Here is a 20,121-nt window from a genome sequence, read left to right as displayed (position 1 = left end):
AGAAACATAAATTAGCAAAAAAAAAAGCGGCACACCTGAGGACTGGGAGAAATTCAGAGACCAGCAGAGGAGGTCAAAGGGCTTAATTAGGAAAGGGAAAAAAGATTATGAGAGAAAGCTGGCAGGGAACATAAAAACTGACTAAAAGTTTTTATAGATACGTGAAAAGAAAAAGATTGGTCAAGACAAATGTAGGTCCTTTACAGTCAGAAACAGGTGAATTGATCATAGGGAACAAAGACATGGCAGACCAATTGAATAACTACTTTGGTTCTGTCTTCACTAAGGAGGACATAAATAATCTTCCGGAAATAGTAAGGAACCGAGGGTCTAGTGAGATGAAGGGACTGAGGGAAATACATGTTAGTAGGGAAGTGGTGTTAGGTAAATTGAAAGGATTAAAGGCAGATAAATCCCCAGGGCCAGATGGTCTGCATCCCAGAGTGCTTAAGGAAGTAGCCCAAGAAATAGTGGATGCATTAGTGATAATTTTTCAAAACTCCTTAGATTCTGGATTAGTTCCTGAGGATTGGAGGGTGGCTAATGTAACCCCACTTTTTAAAAAAGGAGGGAGAGAGAAACCAGGGAATTTTAGACCGGTTAGTCTGACATCGGTGGTGGGGAAAATGCTAGAGTCGGTTATCAAAGATGTGATAACAGCACATTTGGAAAGAGGTGAAATCATCGGACAAAGTCAGCATGGATTTGTGAAAGGAAAATCATGTCTGACGAATCTTATAGAGTTTTTTGAAGATGTAACTAGTAGAGTGGATAGGGGAGAGCCAGTGGATGTGGTATATTTAGATGTTCAAAAGCCTTTTGACAAGGTCCCACACAGGAGATTAGTGTGCAAACTTAAAGCACACGGTATTGGGGGTATGGTATTGATGTGGATAGAGAATTGGTTGGCAGACAGGAAGCAAAGAGTGGGTGTAAACGGGACCTTTTCAGAATGGCAGGCAGTGACTAGTGGGGTACCGCAAGGCTCAGTGCTGGGACCCCAGTTGTTTACAATATAAATTAATGATTTAGACGAGGGAATTAAATGCAGCATCTCCAAGTTTGCGGATGACTTGAAGCTGGGCGGCGGTGTTAGCTGTGAGGAGGATGCTAAGAGGATGCAGGGTGACTTGGATAGGTTAGGTGAGTGGGCAAATTCATGGCAGATGCAATTTAATGTGGATAAATGTGAGGTTATCCACTTTGGTTGCAAGAACAGGAAAACAGATTATTATCTGAATGGTGGCCGATTAGGAAAAGGGGAGATGCAACGAGACCTGAGTGTCATTGTACACCAGTCATTGAAGGTGGGCATGCAGGTACAGCAGGCGGTGAAAAAGGCAAATGGTTTGTTGGCATTCATCGCAAAAAGATTTGAGTCCAGGAGCAGGGAGGTTCTACTGCAGTTGTACAAGGCATTGGTGAGACCGCACCTAGAATATTATGTGCAGTTTTGGTCCCCTAATCTGAGGAAAGACATTCTTGCCATAGAGGGAGTACAGAGAAGGTTCATCAGATTGATTCCTGGGATGACAGGACTTTCATATGAAGAAAGACTGGATCGACTAGGCTTATACTCACTGGAATTTAGAAGATTGAGGGGGGATCTTATTGAAATGTATAAAATTCTAAAGGGATTGGACAGGCTAGATGCAGGAAGATTGTTTCCAATGTTGGGGACGTCCAGAACGAGGAATCACAGTTTAAGGTGTTATGAACCCCATAACTGGGTCACTTACCAGCAAAGATAGAGAGGTCCGCTGAAGTCTGATGGTACTATTTTTAAATGTTTTTTTTATAAAGGGGCACAAAAGTAAGGTTAATACAAACATTCAGATAATATACGTCATCACTACTCAATCTAAAGCGCGGGTATAGTAATAATCAACAATAAGAAGTAGCTCTATCGTTTGTCTAGGGGTAAAAATATTGTCCGATGGAAATATCAAAGTCTCTGGAGTTCATGCAGGCTTTTAGCCTTTTGGGGACCGCTGGGTTTCACGTGTTGGAGAGAGAGAGAATTTTTGGTGAGAAAATAAACTTGCCAGCCTTTTGGACTCAAATCGTTGAATCGGGAACGTGGGTTCCCCGTTGTCAGTTCGAAGTCCTTTTCGGTGTTATCAGCCACTCGCTCCCCAGGCTAGGGGAAACGAACCACACGTGGCTTCCGAATAGCTTCCCGTCATCACGGGAGCGATGGTGTCTCCTTCTGGTGCGTCGCTGGGCACTGCCCCCTGCAACCCCCTCTTTTATCCTGACCTGCAGGGTTGCAGACGTCAATCAAGGTGGGGCGATGCAATCCCCACCCACATTGCCCGAGGGGGTACACGTAGTCCTGATAGCTGGCACGTAGCATAGAGTCGCAATCCACACAGGTGTCTCTAAGAACAATGGTCAAATCCGTTGCATTGTCTCTCTCTCTTTTCCTGGGTCCAAGACCCGAATTAATAGCGATCTTGCGATTCTCAGGAAGGAGGGGGCTGGGATCATAACAAAGGATAAAGGGGAAGCCTTTTAGGACCGAGTTGAGGAAAAACTTCTTCACACAGAGAGTGGTGAATCTGTGGAATTCTCTGCCACAGGAAACAGTTGAGGCCGGTTAATTGACTATATTTAAGAGGAAGTTAGATACGACCCTTGTGGCTAAAGGGATCGGGGTATGGAGAGAAAGCAGGTACAGGGTTCTGAGTTGGATGATCAGCCATGATCATACTGAATGGCGGTGCAGGCTCAAAGGGCCGAATGACCTACTCCTGCACCTATTTTCTATGTTTCTATGCTTTAAAAAAACTGATCATAACCAGCAGTTTACCAATCCTTGCTCTTTTTTTCAATTTACTTGGATTTTGAGTTTTATTTCTGTCAAGAAAGATCCTAACCATAATCCTGTACTTCAAATTAAATTGGCTGTGTGTTCAGAACCAAAACAGGATTATCAACAATTTCTGGGTGGGGCTTTCTTAGGTAGGGACACAGCAAGCTCCATTGTAAACAGAAGATGCTATAATATAATATCACCTGTGATTGTGGATATTTATAAAATATTAAATAAGTAGTCAGGTACATAGATTGGAAAAGTTTAGAAGGATTTAAGTCAAGCACATGTAAATATGGATAGCTTGAATGGGTATCTTGATTGCCATGGATTTGTTTCCTATCTCTGTGCCTGTACAATATAAGTGAAAGTAGAAATGGAAAAATAGTTTACCATTCACCCTTTAGCAAATGCAGTTTGCCAGTTACCCATTCCTAATTTCTAACTAATTATTTTGAAAGAACTGCAGTTTTTGATGTGTACTTTTCAGAGATATACTCCAAAAGAAACACTCCAGAAATTTTGCATGCTGATTTCCCCCCCCACCCAGCACACATCAAGGAATCTTCCTGTCAAAGGACAAACCTTTTGCAATAGAGAGTTGGGCAAGTTTTCTCCATTCACCCTCTGTAATCACTGTCCTTCATAGGATTAGCATTATTTTGGAATCCCTCAATGTCAGTTTCCAACAAGAGTAAAATCTGCAAAGAAGACTGAACCAGAGATGGTCATTCAAATAATCTTTCTGCATTTATAAGTCTTTTAAAGCCTTTGAAAATGTAATTATTGTTAACAAAAAAACTATAGCAATGTGACAGATCTATACCCACTCGTGTAGTTACTCCAGGGGCTTGAGATAGATGTAGATCTAAAGCTGAACATTAGTCCAGGAGATACCATCTCCTGGAGTAGAGTCTGGTCTTTCGTGCTAGTTGTGCTCCGGAGACTGAGCCTGCGGCAGAAACAATTCTTTCCTTTGATTTATCAGTCACAGCCTCCACAACACTCTTCATTGCTACCAGGCTCAGGGCTTCAGATAAAGAGAGCAGCGATGTCAGCTGCTCCTTTTGAAAAGTAATGGCTTATTGAAGATCACGACTTTTCTCCCAACGGCTGCTGTTGGTTTTCAGTAAAACTTGGCACCCATATCTAGGGCATGTATGATTTTTCTTTTAATATATGTGAAGTCCTGTACTTTGAGAAGGAATTGTAAGGCTGCTCCCTGAAGTAGATGGAAATGAAATATTGTGGTACTTTCCATAATCCAGATAGATATCCCAAGTGCAACATACAGTTCTTAAACTGCTTTTGAACAATCTCTGAACTAATTTGCAATGCAAGGTGGCTAAGTCTAAATATTTTATTTGAAATGCCAACTAATGTTTATTTTTGGCACACTTTATTTCTTAGGCTTCTATCCTTTTGAGAGGCTTGCAGTGTTTTTATGGTTTACAGTGGAGCTTTTGACCTTGAAAGAGTTGCATTATTGTGAAATTGTGGTGTATCTGTACTTCAGAAGGGGATAACACTTAGTCAAAGAAGCAGCCTTCAGTGATCATACTGTATGTAGTTTTTAAAAATGTGAAACTCTTTGTCTCTCTTTAATGTTATGTTAATTTCTCTGCATTTTGTATTCTATTTTTAAGTTTTATGTAGTTCATCCATTTTAGTGGATTTAACTCAGATGGGCAATGGTACCAGTTCAGAGGGAGCTTGAATTTGGATCAGTCCTAATGCCTGCTCTTAGAACTTGTTTTCATTTGCCCACACTAAGATTACTAATGAAAGGAAAGAGTGAATAAGCTCGGAGCATTTTAGATGATGTGCTGTTTGTTGACAACAAATTGTGCCTCGACCAAGGATGACCCCCTAGATTGGTTTGACATTTAAAAACATGCTGAAGTATCTTATCATTCAGCATATTTTGACAGTTGTAAGGGAGCCATTATTATTGTAATTCTGAGCTATGTTTATCCTAGCTTTGTTGCTATACGTTTCTAAAGAGGGTAAAATGATTGTGTTTTTCAATGAAAATGAGACCCTGAGGTCAGCCTTCATAAAATTTCCATTTGGTGTCATGATTTCATATCTGTGTCGGTACCAATGTCGGAGGAGATTTAGAAAGGTAGTACAGTTGTTTGCATGGGCACTTGAGTACTAATAAACATTAACGAAGCCAAAGCTTATTGAATTAAGAGTGCAACTGTAATGTTAGTTTAGGAATAGAAAATGGAGAATGATGGTACATCATAATTCTTCAGATAAAAGTGAAGAAGAATCCTGTAGTTTTTATTAGGACTACAGTTCTTCTGATTTAAATGAAGTTGTAGACTTCAGCTCTTTGGGTAAAAAAAACATAGTTTGCAGATGAAGCAAATAGTAAAAATCTGAAGGAGGGCAAAGGCATTTGGGCGATACGTAAATATTAAAGATAAACATTAAATTTATCATAAGAAAGTAATGATTTATTTTAGTTTAAAAGGTGAGAAGATGCTTTTAAAATTGCACAAGGCATTTTACTGAAAACGGATATAGAGTATTAGGCTTCATTATGCAGGTATAGAATTTTTAAAACTCAGAGGAGGGCATGACTGTCATAAGCAACACACAAAATGCTGGAGGAACTCAGCAGATCAGGCAGAATCTACAGAGGAAAATAGGTAGTTGACACCTGAGTTGACACCTTTCTTCCGGACAGGAAAGAAAGGGAGGATACCTACTATAAAAAGGTGGGGGAGGGTGGAATGAGAGCTGACAGGTGATGGGTGAATTCAGGTTGAGGGAAGAAGATAGGTAGGTGGGGGAAAGAGAGTGAGTGGGAATGATGTGAGAAGCTGGGAGGTGACTGATAGAAGCGACAAAGATCTGAAGAAGCTGGAGTATGATCGAAGGGGGCAGTGGATCATGAAATAATGGGAAAGAGGTGAGCAGGGGAGTTAGAAGGAGAAATGAGAAGGTGAAGGAAGATCAAGAGGGTGGGGGAAGGGGGTTTAAGGGAAGATCAAGGAGAAGCAGAAGGAAGTGGTTACTTGAAGCTAGAAAAATTGATGTTCATACCATCAGCTTGGAGACTACCCAGGCGGAATATGAGGTGCTGTTCCTCTTAATATGCATCTAGCCTCAACTTTGTGGGAGAGAAAGCGTGGACCGATATATTGGTATGAGATTGTGAAGTGAAATTTAAATGATCGGCCGCAGGAAATCCTAGAGGAACTGGAATTATCCTCATTGGAAAGGAGAGGGTGAAGAGGGGATGTGCTTAAAAATATTTATAGAATAAATTTTCCCGTTTTTGTAAGAAAATGCTGATTTAAGAATATTGTCAAAACAAATAAAACAAAGCAGAAAGAAAATACTGTGTAATAATTTATAATTAAGAGTCCACTGCCTGAAAAGGTGATGGAAGCAGGTTTTCTATTTATGCAAATAGTAACATTTGCAGCATGAAGAAGTAGCAAAGTGACAAGTTGGATAGCACTATTGAAGAGTTAGCACAGGCTCAGTGGACTCTGTCCTTATCTGCTGTACGGTCCTGTGCTTCAACAATTGTAGCTAGAATTCTTATTATTGGTTAGTCGTTAGTATCCTATGTGATTTCTGTCTAGTAAACTGTTGACATCATTGTCTGTATCCAGGTTTTATTCTCTGCTTAATCAGATCAAATGCTACCTAACTTTTAGTTTAATTACGCTGCTTGTGAATAACCTCAGCAGTGACTACAAGTTCGCCAAACTAATTGGTGCGTAATCTTTTGATTGCCTTTTCCTTGGCCCATCTTATTGAGTGTGCAGTGTTGACCACACCATTGTGACAGTCTTGGTCTCTTGAGACACCAATTCTAACAGAATAATGTGAGTTCTTACTAATTTGGATATTCCCCTCTTACAACTACCTTGCAGATTGTTCAGATCTTAAGAGTAGTTAATCTGATCTTTGATTCAGTTAACATTAACAGTTTTTGGATATGTAATCAATCAATCAATCCCATTGCAACTTTATAGTGCCTTTGCCAGATCCATCTCAACATATTTAGTGTATAGTTTGGATACACTGCCTCAGGGGTTGCAGCTGTTAATACGGTGCATCTTTAAAGAGTTAGTACTGTGAAATTTAACAAGGTTATTGTAAAACCTGAACTGAACTAAATCTCGTTCTCAACAACTAGTTTTCCATTTGTACTTTTTTTTTGTTCAAAGGGCAGCAAGATGTTTTTTGACTTCATGTGATGTTCCATGATTATTTCATTTTCTTTAATAGCTACATGCTCAGGTGGAAAGCTGTAATTCTGATAATTGCATTCTTTCCTTAGATAATATTTTCTATCTATGATCTTCAACATTATTTATCTGCCTGCAGCTTTCAATGTAGTGATCATACCATCTTTTTCAAATCTTTCAAATCTTATCCAGCTGAATGGGCTGTCATCTAGATTTGGTTGCAGTTTCCAATGCTGTGCCACCGATGTAAAGCAGTGTGTGGATTGTGTGAATTCTCCTAAATTCAATGACCCTCCTTTGTCTTGTGGACGTCATTGCACTAGGCCTTGAGCTCTTCTGCCTCCTCTCTATAGGCCACCTCATGAGCCCCACCATAGTACTGTACTTGGCAAACTTGACAATATGATTACTTACAAACATGAGAAAATCTGCAGGTGCTGGAAATTCAAGCAACACACACAAAATGCTGGTGGAACGCAGCAGGCCAGGCAGCATCTGTAGGAAGAAGAACAGTCAACGTTTCAGGCCGAGACCCTTCATCAGGACTAACTGAAAGAAGAGATAGTAAGAGATTTGGAAGTGGGAGGGGGAGATCTGAATTGATTGGAGAAAACAGGAGAAGGAGGGATGAAGCTAAGAGCTGGGAAGTTGATTGGCAAAAGGGATACACAGCTGGAGAAGGGGGAGGATCATGGGACGGGAGGCCTAGAGAGAAAGAAAGGGGGAGGGGAGCACCAGAGGAAGATGGAGAGCAGGCAAGGAGTGATTGTGAGAGGAAGAGAGGGAAAAAATAGATAAATAAATAAGGGATAGTGTAAGAAGGGGAAGAGGGGCATTAACCGAAGTTAGAGAAATCAATGTTCATGCTATCAGGTTGGAGGCTACCCAGACGGAATATAAGGTGTTGTTCCTCCAACCTGAGTGTGGCTTCATCTTGACAGTAGAGGAGGCCATGGATTGACATATCAGAATGGGAATGGGACATGGAATTAAAATGTGTGGCCACTGGGAGATCCTGCTTTCTCTGGCAGACAGAGCGTAGGTGTTCAGTGAAACAGTCTCCCAGTCTGCATCGGGTCTCACCAATATATAGAAGGCTGCACCGGGAGCACCGGACACAGTATACCACACCAGCGGACTCACAGGTGAAATGTCACCTCACCTGGAAGGACTGTCTGGGGCCCTGAATGGTGGTGAGGGAGGAACTGTAAGGGCAGGTGTAGCACTTGTTTTGCTTACAAGGATAAGTGCTGGGAGGGAGATCGGTGGGAAGGAATGGGGGGGAATGAATGGACAAGGGAGTCGTGTAGGGAGCGATCGCTGTGAAAAGCAGAAAGCGGGGGAGGGAAAGATTTGCTTGGTGGTGGGATCCTATTGGAGGCGGCAGAAGTTATGGAGAATTATATGTTGGACCCTGAGGCTGGTAGGGTGGTAGGAAAGGACAAGGGGAACCCTATCCCTTGTTGGCTGGTGGGAGGATGGGTGCAGATGTGCATGAAATGGAAGAGATGCATTTGAGAGCAGAGTTGATGGTGGAGGAAGGGAAGCCCTTTTAAAAAAAAAAGGAAGATATCTCCTTCATCCTGGAATGGGTCCAACATACAATTCTCCGTAACTTCTGCCACCTCCAATGGGATCCCACCACCAAGCGCATCTTTCCCTCCCCCCCCCCCCACTTTCTGCTTTCCGCAGGGATCGCTCACTATGCGACTCCCTTCTCCATTCGTCCCCCCCATCCCTTCCCACCGATCTCCCTCCTGGCACTTATCCTTGTAAGCGAAACAAGTGCTACACCTGCCCTTACACTTCCTCCCTGTCCACCATTCAGGGCCCCAGACGGTCCTTTCAGGTGAGGCGACACTTCACCTGTGAGTCCGCTGGTGTGATATACTCCGTTTGCTGCTCCTGGTGTGGCCTTCTATATATTGGTGAGACCCGACGCAGACTGGGAGACCGTTTCGCTGAACACCTACATTCTGCCCACCAGAGAAAGCAGGATCTCCCGGTGGCCACACATTTTAATTCCATGTCCCATTCCCATTCTGATATGTCAATCCATGGCCTCCTCTACTATCAAGGTGAAGCCATACTCAAGTTGGAGGAACAACACCTCATATTCCGTCTGGGTAGCCTCCAACCTGATAGCATAAACATTGATATCACTAACTTCCGTTAATGCACCTCCTCCCCTTCTTACCCCATCCCTTAGTTATCTATTTTTTCCCCTTTTTTAATCTCTCGCTTTAAAAGAGATTAAAAGATTAAAAGAGTGATCCCTCTCACAATCACTCTTTGCCTGCTCTCCATCTTCCTCTAATGCTCCCCTTCCCCCTTTCTTTCTCCCTAGGCCTCCCGTCTCATGATGCTCCTCCTTCTCCAGCGCTATATCCCTTTTGCCTATCAATTTTCCAGCTCTTAGCTTCATCACTCCACCTCCTGTATTCTCCTATCATTTTGGATTTCCCCCTCCCCCTCCCACTTTCAAATCTCTTACTATTCCTTCTTTCAGTTAGTCCTGACAAAGGGTTTCGGCCCAAATCGTCAACTGTACTTGTTCCTATAGATGCTGCCTGGCCTGCTGCGTTCCACCAGCATTTTGTGTGTATAATATGATTACTCGGGTGTTTGGCCTTGTAGTCATGTGTAAGAGTTGTGTACAGCATTTGGCTCAGCACACATCCCTGGGATGTAACTGTGTTAAAGATGATGGGGGAGGGAGGAACGGTTCTTCATCCTGACTATTTGAGGTCTGTTGTTTCGTAAGCCCAACATCCATTTGCACAGTGGTGTGCGAGTAGGAGTTTGTTTACCAAGATCTGTTTGACAATAGTGTTGAATACATAAATGAAATCCAAAAATAGCACTCTGACATAACTAACCCTGTTTTCCAGGTGTGTCAGGGTCAGTTGCATGACAAGTGCTATGGCATAAACATCATATACACCATAAACATATTGGTGTGTGTCCATTGTGGCAGGATTGGAGGTTTTGATGTGTGCCATGATCAGCCATACAAAGCACTTCATGATTGGCATCAGTGCCAATGGGTGGTAGTCATTTTGGTGTTTTGTTTAATTTATTTTTGCACTATTTTACATATTTCTTAAAATATAGAACGCCTATGTGAAATAATGCTATCAAAAAGAGAAGGGCAGTGACATGTAGTGTGCAATTTATTCATATGCTTATGAATATTATCGTGTCATGTACATTTATGTTTGAGCAATTCTCATGTAACGAGCATATTCATGCAAACAGCAGACACACCTGCCACGTTACCCTTGAGTGGCTGATGGTATGCTGTAATTTGTTGTTTAAAAAAATGGCAACCATTCAGAGTTTGGGTTTTACCTTAAGACTCTTGCACGTGGCTTTCAAGTCCTGGAAATAAAGTGAAAGCCAAAGATGGCCCAATTAAGTATACAAAAATGGAGAGTGTAAAGAAAAATTGAAGGGAAGGCCTGAATTAGTTAGTCTTTAAGTGAGTGTGGTTGTTTCTTCTGTGAATATGGCTAATCCCATGTCAAATTTTGGTACGGCTGTTTTACATTACACATCAGATTTTAAAAATCCTGTTTTGAATCAAGCACATGGAGATCCTTGGTGAGCTTTTGTGCAAAAGGAACCCTTCAACAAAAATTCTCCCATATGCTCGCCAACAAATGTCACAGCATATGTCAGTAATATTAAACCTGTTTCAGATTCTGAAGTGTTTGCCATAGGTTTTCAAAAATCATTTCTGACTGATTTCATAGATGATGAGTAATTAAAATAGAAAGCCATTAACCTTGATGAAAGCCCTCAGATACATTGTCCAGCTGTAAAGATGAGCCCATGGCAATGAGAACGAAAATGAGGGGAATATTGTAATGATTTACATGGAAATTCTATAGGGTGCTATTTCTTTTATCCAGTAACAATATTTTCAAACCATAACCCTAAGGGCTGACTTTATATGTCCATACTGATCCTGGTGATAGTGTTTTGTAATTTGAAATCAATTTGCCTTAACTTTGAAATGCATATGTTGGACCCCTGCACTCTTTATGCTGTCTGGTCAGGACTGGCTGTGCTTTTAATAAGATAACTCAATTTTGTCTATCATGCTGGTACCATGCTGGTGTTTTATTCAGACTTACGTGGATTGAAGCAAACCTAATTTGTAATCTGTCAGTAAAGGTCTTTAGCACAGAAATTGATCCTTTCAGTCACAATGTTTCTTGGTTTTCTTTATCTAAAGGTATTAGTTGTTTGATTGAATACTCAAGACTGTACAGAAAGTAATTGCTAACCAAAGATTTAGAAAATTAAACAATTCGTGTTCACCCAGCTTTTTGCTTTATTTGTAGTGAGAATTGAAAGTATGCTTCAACAAAAATCTGAAGCAGCTTTGATTATGAGCTTGTATCCAGTGCTCTATTGAACTTCCAACTACTTGATGTATGTGAGAAGCTTCATCTATCATTTTTCCTGAAAATATAGCAGATTCTGAAAATTTTAAATTAGATCAGTAAAGGCTGGTCAGGCATTATCTGTGGAAAGAGAAACAGTTAATGTGTCAGATTAAAGACTCTTCATCAGATAAGCACCATTAGCCACATTTCTGATACTGTGGTTAAATAAATTTGCATTGAACTAGTCTATTAATTTGTTTTTGTTATCAGCAGGAATAATGAACAGTGCCAGTAGATAGTTGTTTTATTTTTGATGTGAAACTTGTTGACATATCAGATAATGATTTCTCAGATATTGATCTGGAAATTAATTCAGCAGATTGATAGTTTACTGAATATATGATGAAATTGTTTATAAAAGTCTAATTATCACAATAACTTCCAATTTTCCTACAGCAAAATATTTTTAAAAGGAGTGGACTTTATGATTTTATTGTGGGAGATTCATTTAAAGGAATATGACAGAACATTTAGATAAGCTTCTTAAATCCTTCATTTCCACAATAATGGGCTGGATGTTAATTTGTATAGAAAAAAAATGTCCAATGCACCAAATACAAAATATAGCCAATACAGAATAGTTGGTATAATTTTTAATAGCCTAGATTAGCCTTTCTCAACCTTTTTTGGCCAGAGGAATCCTTGAAATAATTTTCAGGTCTTGTGAAACCCCTATAAAAATTATATCTACAGCTCACAGTACGTTAGCATGATCAGCAAGTTGTAGATATAATAATCCAAAAATTATTGTCCTTGCTCTTTTGAGTAGAGAATGAATTTTAGCTTGCCTTTCTTGAAATTAATCTTTCTTTCCCTCACATAACTTTTAAAAACACATAAGGCAAATATTATAAATTTCTCAATTCTGGGTTGAACTTAAGATAAGTACACATCGATCTTGCCCTCAGCTGAAAGAAGACTGTTTCTGTTCTGACTCTTGATGCTTGTTAAACAAGAAAAAGCTTGTTCACACATGTAAGAAGTTGAAAACTGCAGCAAAATGTTCATTGCTTTTCTATGAATGTTAGGATACTCTTCTTTCACAGAGATCAAGAATTTGTCCTGGGGCAGGTCAATAAATCTCATCTTGAGTGCATGATCAGAATGCAGCTCATGAAGTTCTTCCTTTTCTCTCAAAGTCAATCCTCAAGCTGAGCAGAAGATTCAGAGAAAGGGTCCCTCACCTAGTCATACACTTTTGTTGAAAGGGAGGAAAAATACTGTTCAGTTTTGATGTGCAGTTCTTCCAGGTGATTTTCAATAAGACTCGAGACTTTCTGATATCCTTCCTCACTCTCAAGACCAAGAAGCAGCGGAAACATTTCAAGATTTCCTTTTGCAACATGATTTTTCCAAAGATTCAGTTTCCTTTTAAATCTAAGAATCTTGTCTCTTGAAGTCAAAACACTTTCTCCAGGGCCTTGTAGAGACTTGTTCAACTGATTCAGATGATGAAAAATGTCTGTTAAGTAGGCTAGTTTCTGCAGCCATTCTTCATGTTCAAACTCGGCAAAATCTGGCTTACTGTTTTCTTGAAAGTACTCCTGCAATTCACCTTTCAGCTCAAGCGCCCTGTTGACAACTCTTTCTCTGCTAAGCCACTGGATTTCTGTTTGTAGCAGAAGATTGGTGTGCTCTCTGTCTAAGTTTTCAGTTTATTTTTAAACATTCTCAAGTGAACTGGTCTTAAAACTATTAAAAGCTATTAAATCTTTTTACTGACTGTGACTTTATTTTCAAATGCTTTAATCTGTTTGTTTTTTGATTCCAACAGTCATTTAAAGTAATCAGCACTTTTAAATGTCATGTGGCTGTGTTCCGTAGTTAAGTGTCTTTTCAATTTTGCTGGAGCCATTGCTACATTCACAAGTTGTTTGTCACAGACTAGGCACAATGACTAGGACAACTTCGATCAACAGTCCATGTAAAACCCATTGATAAGTAGCTTTCATTGTAAAGATGGACTTTTTTGTGTTCATTGTTGCATTAGTGCAATGAAATGACTCCAAAGATAGGAATTCTTCATCATTAACCTTATTCGAATTGTCCATAGGCCTAGGCCTAGGATCCTTCCATATCTTCCATCTCACACCACCTCTTCAAAAATCACTACATTGGTCTATCTTTAGAACAAAAATTTCCCTCCAATTTTCTACTATACCCGTAGAGTTTGTTTGCTCCCATAAGTGGGTCAATGGCACAAAGAGGAAGTTTGGGGAGGTACTTCAGGAGGGAGAGGATGACGTCACAGCCCAAATTGGGCGAGTCCATTCAATGCTAGAAAAATGCACTTCATGCTCCTCAACAGCCTACAGTCCTCCCCTCCTTGCAATACAGTGCTCACCAATTATCAGCATATTCAGATGTTGTCTGTTCGTTCCCTAAATAAGTGATCTCCCTAATTCATCTCCCTAAAAATCATCTCCCTAATTGGTAATTGTTTTTTCATTGTCATATGTATGATATACAATGAAATATGTATATGCCATCCAAACAGACTATTTCATGCATAATTGCATTGAGGTAGTAGAAAGGAAGATGCAGAATAGTGTTGCAGTTACAAAGAAAATGCAATGCACATAGACAAAGTACAAGGGCCGTGAAGAAGCAGATTGAGAAATCAAATGTTCACCTTTATTGTATAAGAAGGCTGTTCAGAAGTTTCTCTAGGGAGAAGCGCAGTCGACGTTTCAGGCCGAGACTTTGACAGTGCTTCTCTCTATAGATGCTGCCTGGCCTGCTGTGTTCCACCAGCATTTTGTGTGTGTTGCTTGGATTTCCAGCATCTGCAGATTTCCTCGTGTTTGCCTGTTCAGAAGTTTGATTACTGCTGGCCGAGTGGTACATGTTCTCAAATTTTCATATCTTTTGCCTTATGGGAGGGGATGAAGATGCAAACCACATCCATCCTTTGGTATGTTGACCAGAACTGCACACAAAAATATTTTGTGTGGTCTAATCAATTTTTTTTGTAAAATTGCAACATTATTTCCAAACTTTAGAGGTACTAAACCTTACTTCTTACATTAACATCCAAATTATTAACATATATTACAAGCAACAAGGGTCCCAGCACAGATTCCTGCAGCATACTACTGATTACAGACAGCCAGTCAGAAAAGCATCCGTCCATCCTGACCATCTGCCTCCTGTCACCAAGTCAGTTTTGGAACCAATTAGCCAGCTTTCCTTGAAGGCACACACTCAGTGATTCAGGAACAGCTTCTTCTCCTCTGCCATTTGATTTCTGAATGGACATTGAACCTGCTGTGAACACTACTTCATACTTTTTGATTTCTCTTTTTTTGCACTACTTATTTCAAATTAACTAATAGATATATGCTTACTGTAATTCATTTTTTCCACTCAATATTTACTTACCATGTATTTCATTTACTGCTGCTGTATAGTTAACACATTTCACAAAGTATTGTGATTCTGATTCTGATTCCATGTGCCTTAATATCTTTTTTTAAATGAAAGCATAATCCAGCATTATCTGGTTTTAATACAAGTTGTTATACTATCTTTTTGCCTAAGTGAAAAGTTTATGGTAAGTTTTACATTTTACATTTCCTGTATAATTATCAGCTGTATTATGTTACAGTGCCAAAGTACTCTGGGACGTTTTTCATTTACAAATTGGGTTCCTTTCTCACACCACTGCCAATCAACCTGTTTCCATCTGGTGGCCATTGTGTTGTGGCTGTATAAATTCTACTGAATATTCTTGCTTCAAGCAAGTCCTAATCTTTACCCTCACTGTCATTTTGCTCTCCCAGTAGCAGGTGGAGAAAATAGCAGAGGAAGCTAGCAATAGCTTCAGTTACTGTGTCTTCAAAAATTCGTTCAATTCATTACACATTCTATTTTGAACCTATTATTCTGGGGACACTGTGGATCCACATATGTTTTGGTAAATGACTTTGTCCACAGCTGGTGGCTACAAGGTCTATATGGAACACTGTAGTCGTTTGGTATGTGTGCAAAGTACCAAAAGGAGTGACAATTATGAGAAACTAATGAAAGATGTGAAGATATTATTTAAGGTAAATTTATAAATATGAAATCTTAAAAAAGCTTTTTTTTTACAAGAACATGGATGCTACAAATCATGTTTACATATATAGAGATTCGGCACGGTAACAGGCCCTTCCGGCCCAACAAGCCTGCGCAGACTAATTACACCCATATGACTAATTAACCCATTAACCCATATGTCTGGAATGCGGGAGGAAACCGGAGCACCCAAAAGAAACCCATACAGTAACAGGAAGACCATACCAGCATCTTACCAACAGCAGTGGTATTGAATCTGGTTTGTTGGTGCTCTAATGTTATGCTAACTGCTACGACACAGTTATTTAACCACTACACTACTGTGTTATTTCATGTAGCTAGTTATCGTCATTTGTAGAGCAAGAATATCAATCAGAAAGGCTGTATGACTATCAACTAATCTATTAATATGACCAATGATGTATTTAGACCCAAGGAAAGTCATAGAGCACAACTGCACAAGGCCATTCAGCACATCTATTCCATGCCAGTCAGTCTTCTGCCTAGTCTTATCTACCTACACCCATATCATAGCCCTTCATACCTCTCTCATCCATGTACCTATCCAAGCTGCTCTTTAGTATTAGAATTGAACTCGTATCTGTGGCTTCCACAGGCAGCTCATTTCACACTAGCCACCCTCTGAGTGAAGAAATTCCATTTCAGATTCCCTCTTAAATATTTCACCTTCCACCCTAAACCCATGATATTAAGTTATAATCTCACCCAATCTTAGTGGAAAAAGCCTGCTTGTATTTACCCTATCTGTACCTCTCATAGTTTTGTATACCTCTATCTAATCTCCCCTCATTCTCTTCTGCTGCAAGGAATAATGTCTTAACCTGGTCAACTTTTCCTTGAAACTTGGGTCCTCAAGTTCTAGCAACATCTTTACAAATTTTCTCTGCACTCTTTCAAGCTTGTTGATATCTTTTTTTGTAGTTAAGTAACCAGAACTGCACATAATACTCCAAATTCGGACTCGCCAACATCTTATACAACTTCAACAACTATACTCAATGCCCTATGAAAGCCAGTGTATCAAGGCCGCTCTTTATCGCCCTATCCACCTATGGTGCTACATTTAAGGAATTATGGACCTGTATTCCAAGGTCTGTTTGTTCTACCGCACACCTCAGTCCCTATCATTCTTGCCCTGGTTTGTCCTCTCAAAGTGCAACATTTCACACTAGACTGCATTGAATTCCAACTGCTATTTTTTTACCCATTTACCTCAGCTGTTCCAGATCACTTTGCAAGCTTTGATTGCCTTCCTCACTGTTCACTGTACCTTGTGATCTTGGTGTCATCAGCAAATTTGCTGATCCAGTTTTCCACATTGCTGTCAAAAATCATTAATCTGATGATAAGCAACAGTGGATCCAGCACCAAATCCTATGGCACACCACTAGTAATGGACTTTTAATCAGCAAGACAACTTTCTGCTATCACTCTCTGGCTTCTCTCGCTAAGCCAATGTGAATTCAATTAACTTCTTCATCTTGAATGCCAAGTGACTTAAACCTTCTGGATCAGTGTCCCATGGAGTTTGATTATAGCCTAAAGGAGAACTGGTTTGGCAGATGATTATTATAAATCACCACGGCCAAGGAATCAAGTACTGGTGTGAAGTTGTACTTTTTAATTTTCAGTGTTATATCTGGTAAAGATTACCTGATAAAAGACAGGGCTAATGCTAAAATTATCAAAAAAATATTCAAAAAGCAACTTGCTGGAAAGTGAATTTTTCCTATTATCATACATCACTATGGCAGAGCCCACGTGGAATTATTTTCTAGACCTCCACATTATTTTGCTGTGTAAAATGGGTGAGTAAAGTTGCAATCTATCAGAAGGGCCTTTCTGGGTTTCTGTCTTTTACTGCTGCTAGAGTACGTTTTTCATTGGACAATATAGTCACTAACATTCCTACAGCTCCTGTAAGCTGCTATGGTTCCCATACATGTTGTTACGTAAAGATGTGACATCAGCTTTAACAGTACATATATTATATTCCTTATATTCTTCATGGAAGTATTAAGTAAGAACAAACATGGTCCAAGACTGGTCATTTACTAGACTAGACCCAGTCCTGATGAAGGGTCTTGGCCTTCTGGGTTCCTCCAGCATTTTGTGTGTTGCTAAGTTTTTAGACTTACTCCTTTAAAATTAATAGTGTAGATGCAACATTCATAATTTAGAGCATAATTCACAGCAAGTTCTGTGTCACTGATTCCTGTGTTTCCTGATTTAATAGGTAGAGAGAATTGTGGCCAAGAGGAAAAATAAAAAGGGGCGAACAGAGTACTTGGTCCGATGGAAAGGTTATGACAGTGATGATGACACATGGGAACCAGAACATCATCTGGTGAATTGTGAGGAGTATATTCTGGAGTTTAACAGGCAGCACAGTGATAAGCAAAAAGATGGACCTTTTTCCAGAGCAAACAAACATTCTTTAAACAATGCTCGCAAACAAATTTCCAGGTCGACCAACAGTTCTCTGTCAAAGTCTTCTCCCAGATCACCAGGAATTGGTAAAGACACTGACTCAAAAAACTCCAGCCAGTTTTTGTCAAGTCACCAGAAATTCCGAAAAACCAGCTCTCAAACTCTATCCAGTAGGAAGACAATGGACCTTACTAAATCAGGCATCAAAATCCTGGTTCCCAGAAGCCCTCTAAAGAATAGGATAGTAGTTGATGGCTTTCAGGATAACTCATCAGATAGATTTGATCAAATGGCACAGAATCCAGACTCTGTAGCACCAGACCTGGCTATTGAAAAGCCATTTGGGACTTTGCTTGTCCCTGGAACAGAGAGAGCAAGAATGGGAACCAGGCCAAGAACGCAACCATCGTCACCCCAGCTGCCACTTCCAGTCACAGGGGCCATGGCTTCTGCATTATCATTTAATGGAAAAGGTAAGTTTGAATGTGTTTCCATTACTACTTATTTTAAGAAAAGCAGAATAATTGTCCATTGAATTATTATTACACAATTCCTTATGGTTTATTGGTCATCGTAAAGCCTGAATATTATGTTCCATAGAGCTACAATGAAATTAAGTTCATGAAATCTAGCCAAAAAATCTTGTAGTTTCACACCCTATCTCTTATTAGCTGCAGTGTTAGCCACATATTTTGAAGTTTAAAAAATTGTTTCCCAATATTGAATACAGTTTTAAACAGAAAAAAAAGTCTAGCATTCATTAAATGGTGCTTCTTTTGTTTTCCCTGTTTCTTTGTATAACCTTTATATACACTGGTCATTTTGATAGCCTGAAATTATGTGCTATCAGTATTTCCCCGTATTGAATAATAGGTCTTCACTTGAATGCTGGTGGGCTACACTAAGTGTGTTTTTAAGATAGTGCAGTGGCAATTCCAGCCCTTTAAGGTTTCAGTTAGAGTATGCCAAATTTTACATCCAATCCCATTTATGAAATTCCTGGTTTCCAAAAATTTGAGTGAAATGAAAATTAACCACTGCATTTTTAAATGATTTTGAAGGAAGCAGCATCTCCATATTTGGTAAAAAAAAAACTAAACTGGAATTTTTAGTTTTTGGGTAAGAAACCACTTTTATGTAAGCATCTACATAAATATGTTCATGAATTCTATCACCCTTTGTTTCTTAGAAAGTAAGGCTATCTTGAACTTTCAACTATGACAGTTTGGGTACAAATGTAGCCTGGCCTACAGATCGAAACATATAAGTTAAAATTGTGTTCCCAGTGGTTTGAGTGTCTTCCATGATTGATCTTTGCCCAGGCTTTGGTCACCTGGTATAAAATCTCATACTGTAATATGATTAATGTATCTTTACTAATGTTACTGTGAAAATCCTTGGGTGCATTTATTACATTGAAGACACTGTATAAATGAACTTGCTTTTGTTGTAGTTTATATAAATATCTGAATTTGAAGTTTCTTTATGATTTCACCAGGTTGATTGTCACTTTTCTCTGAGTTCTTTATATCACTATTTCTTTTGTGTATTTTGTATTTTTATATATTTTAGAAATTTTGTTTTCCTTTTTTCTCTGCCCTTTTGTTATACAAAGCCTGACAGCCTTTTTGCTGATATTCATTGTGATAGCCTGCAGATGTCTGAGTTCTTTAAAGTTGGAATTCCAATTTACAGAATTTATTTTCCTCTGTTTACTAATAGTAACTAAATTGTAGGTGTAAGAATAAAGTGTGCATTCTTGGCTTTACTAAAAATATTTTTCAATACTATGAATAATTTTCAGTTGACATTCTCTCCTTGTCAAACTGCAAACCTTTCCTTAAACTCTTGATTTAAATTCATGATGGAATAAAAATTTCCTGGGTCCAGGTTTTTGTGTTTTCATATTGGATGTGGTTTGTTATGCAAAACTGAATTTATATTGAATGTTGAAATAATCCCCATTTTGGGAAGCTTGAAGTTCATCATTCACATTCTTGCTTAATATTCCAATAATTTGATCTATATGAAGAGTACACAAGGTTTTCACTATGTCTTGTTACATGTGACAACAATATTCCAATCCCAACAGAGTTCAAATATTTGCAATACTATGCAAAAGTCT

At 39.3% G+C, this 20,121-nt stretch overlaps 1 protein-coding gene across 1 annotated transcript in view; it reads left to right on the top strand.

The window, feature by feature from the left end:
• cdyl (chromodomain protein, Y-like) overlaps positions 1-20,121 on the top strand; it is a 197,397-nt gene that overhangs the window by 79,762 nt on the left and 97,514 nt on the right. The window contains exon 2 of the mRNA XM_073073039.1: positions 17,803-18,469. Within this exon, the coding sequence (XP_072929140.1) occupies positions 17,803-18,469 (667 nt within the window). The remainder of the gene's footprint in view (positions 1-17,802; positions 18,470-20,121) is intronic.

The sequence above is a fragment of the Hemitrygon akajei genome, chromosome 20 (genome assembly GCF_048418815.1).
Source record: "Hemitrygon akajei chromosome 20, sHemAka1.3, whole genome shotgun sequence".
In the NCBI taxonomy this organism is placed as follows: Eukaryota; Metazoa; Chordata; class Chondrichthyes; order Myliobatiformes; family Dasyatidae; genus Hemitrygon; species Hemitrygon akajei.
The sequence above is the reverse complement of the archived record's forward strand: the minus strand, read 5'-3'. Positions and strand labels throughout refer to the sequence as shown.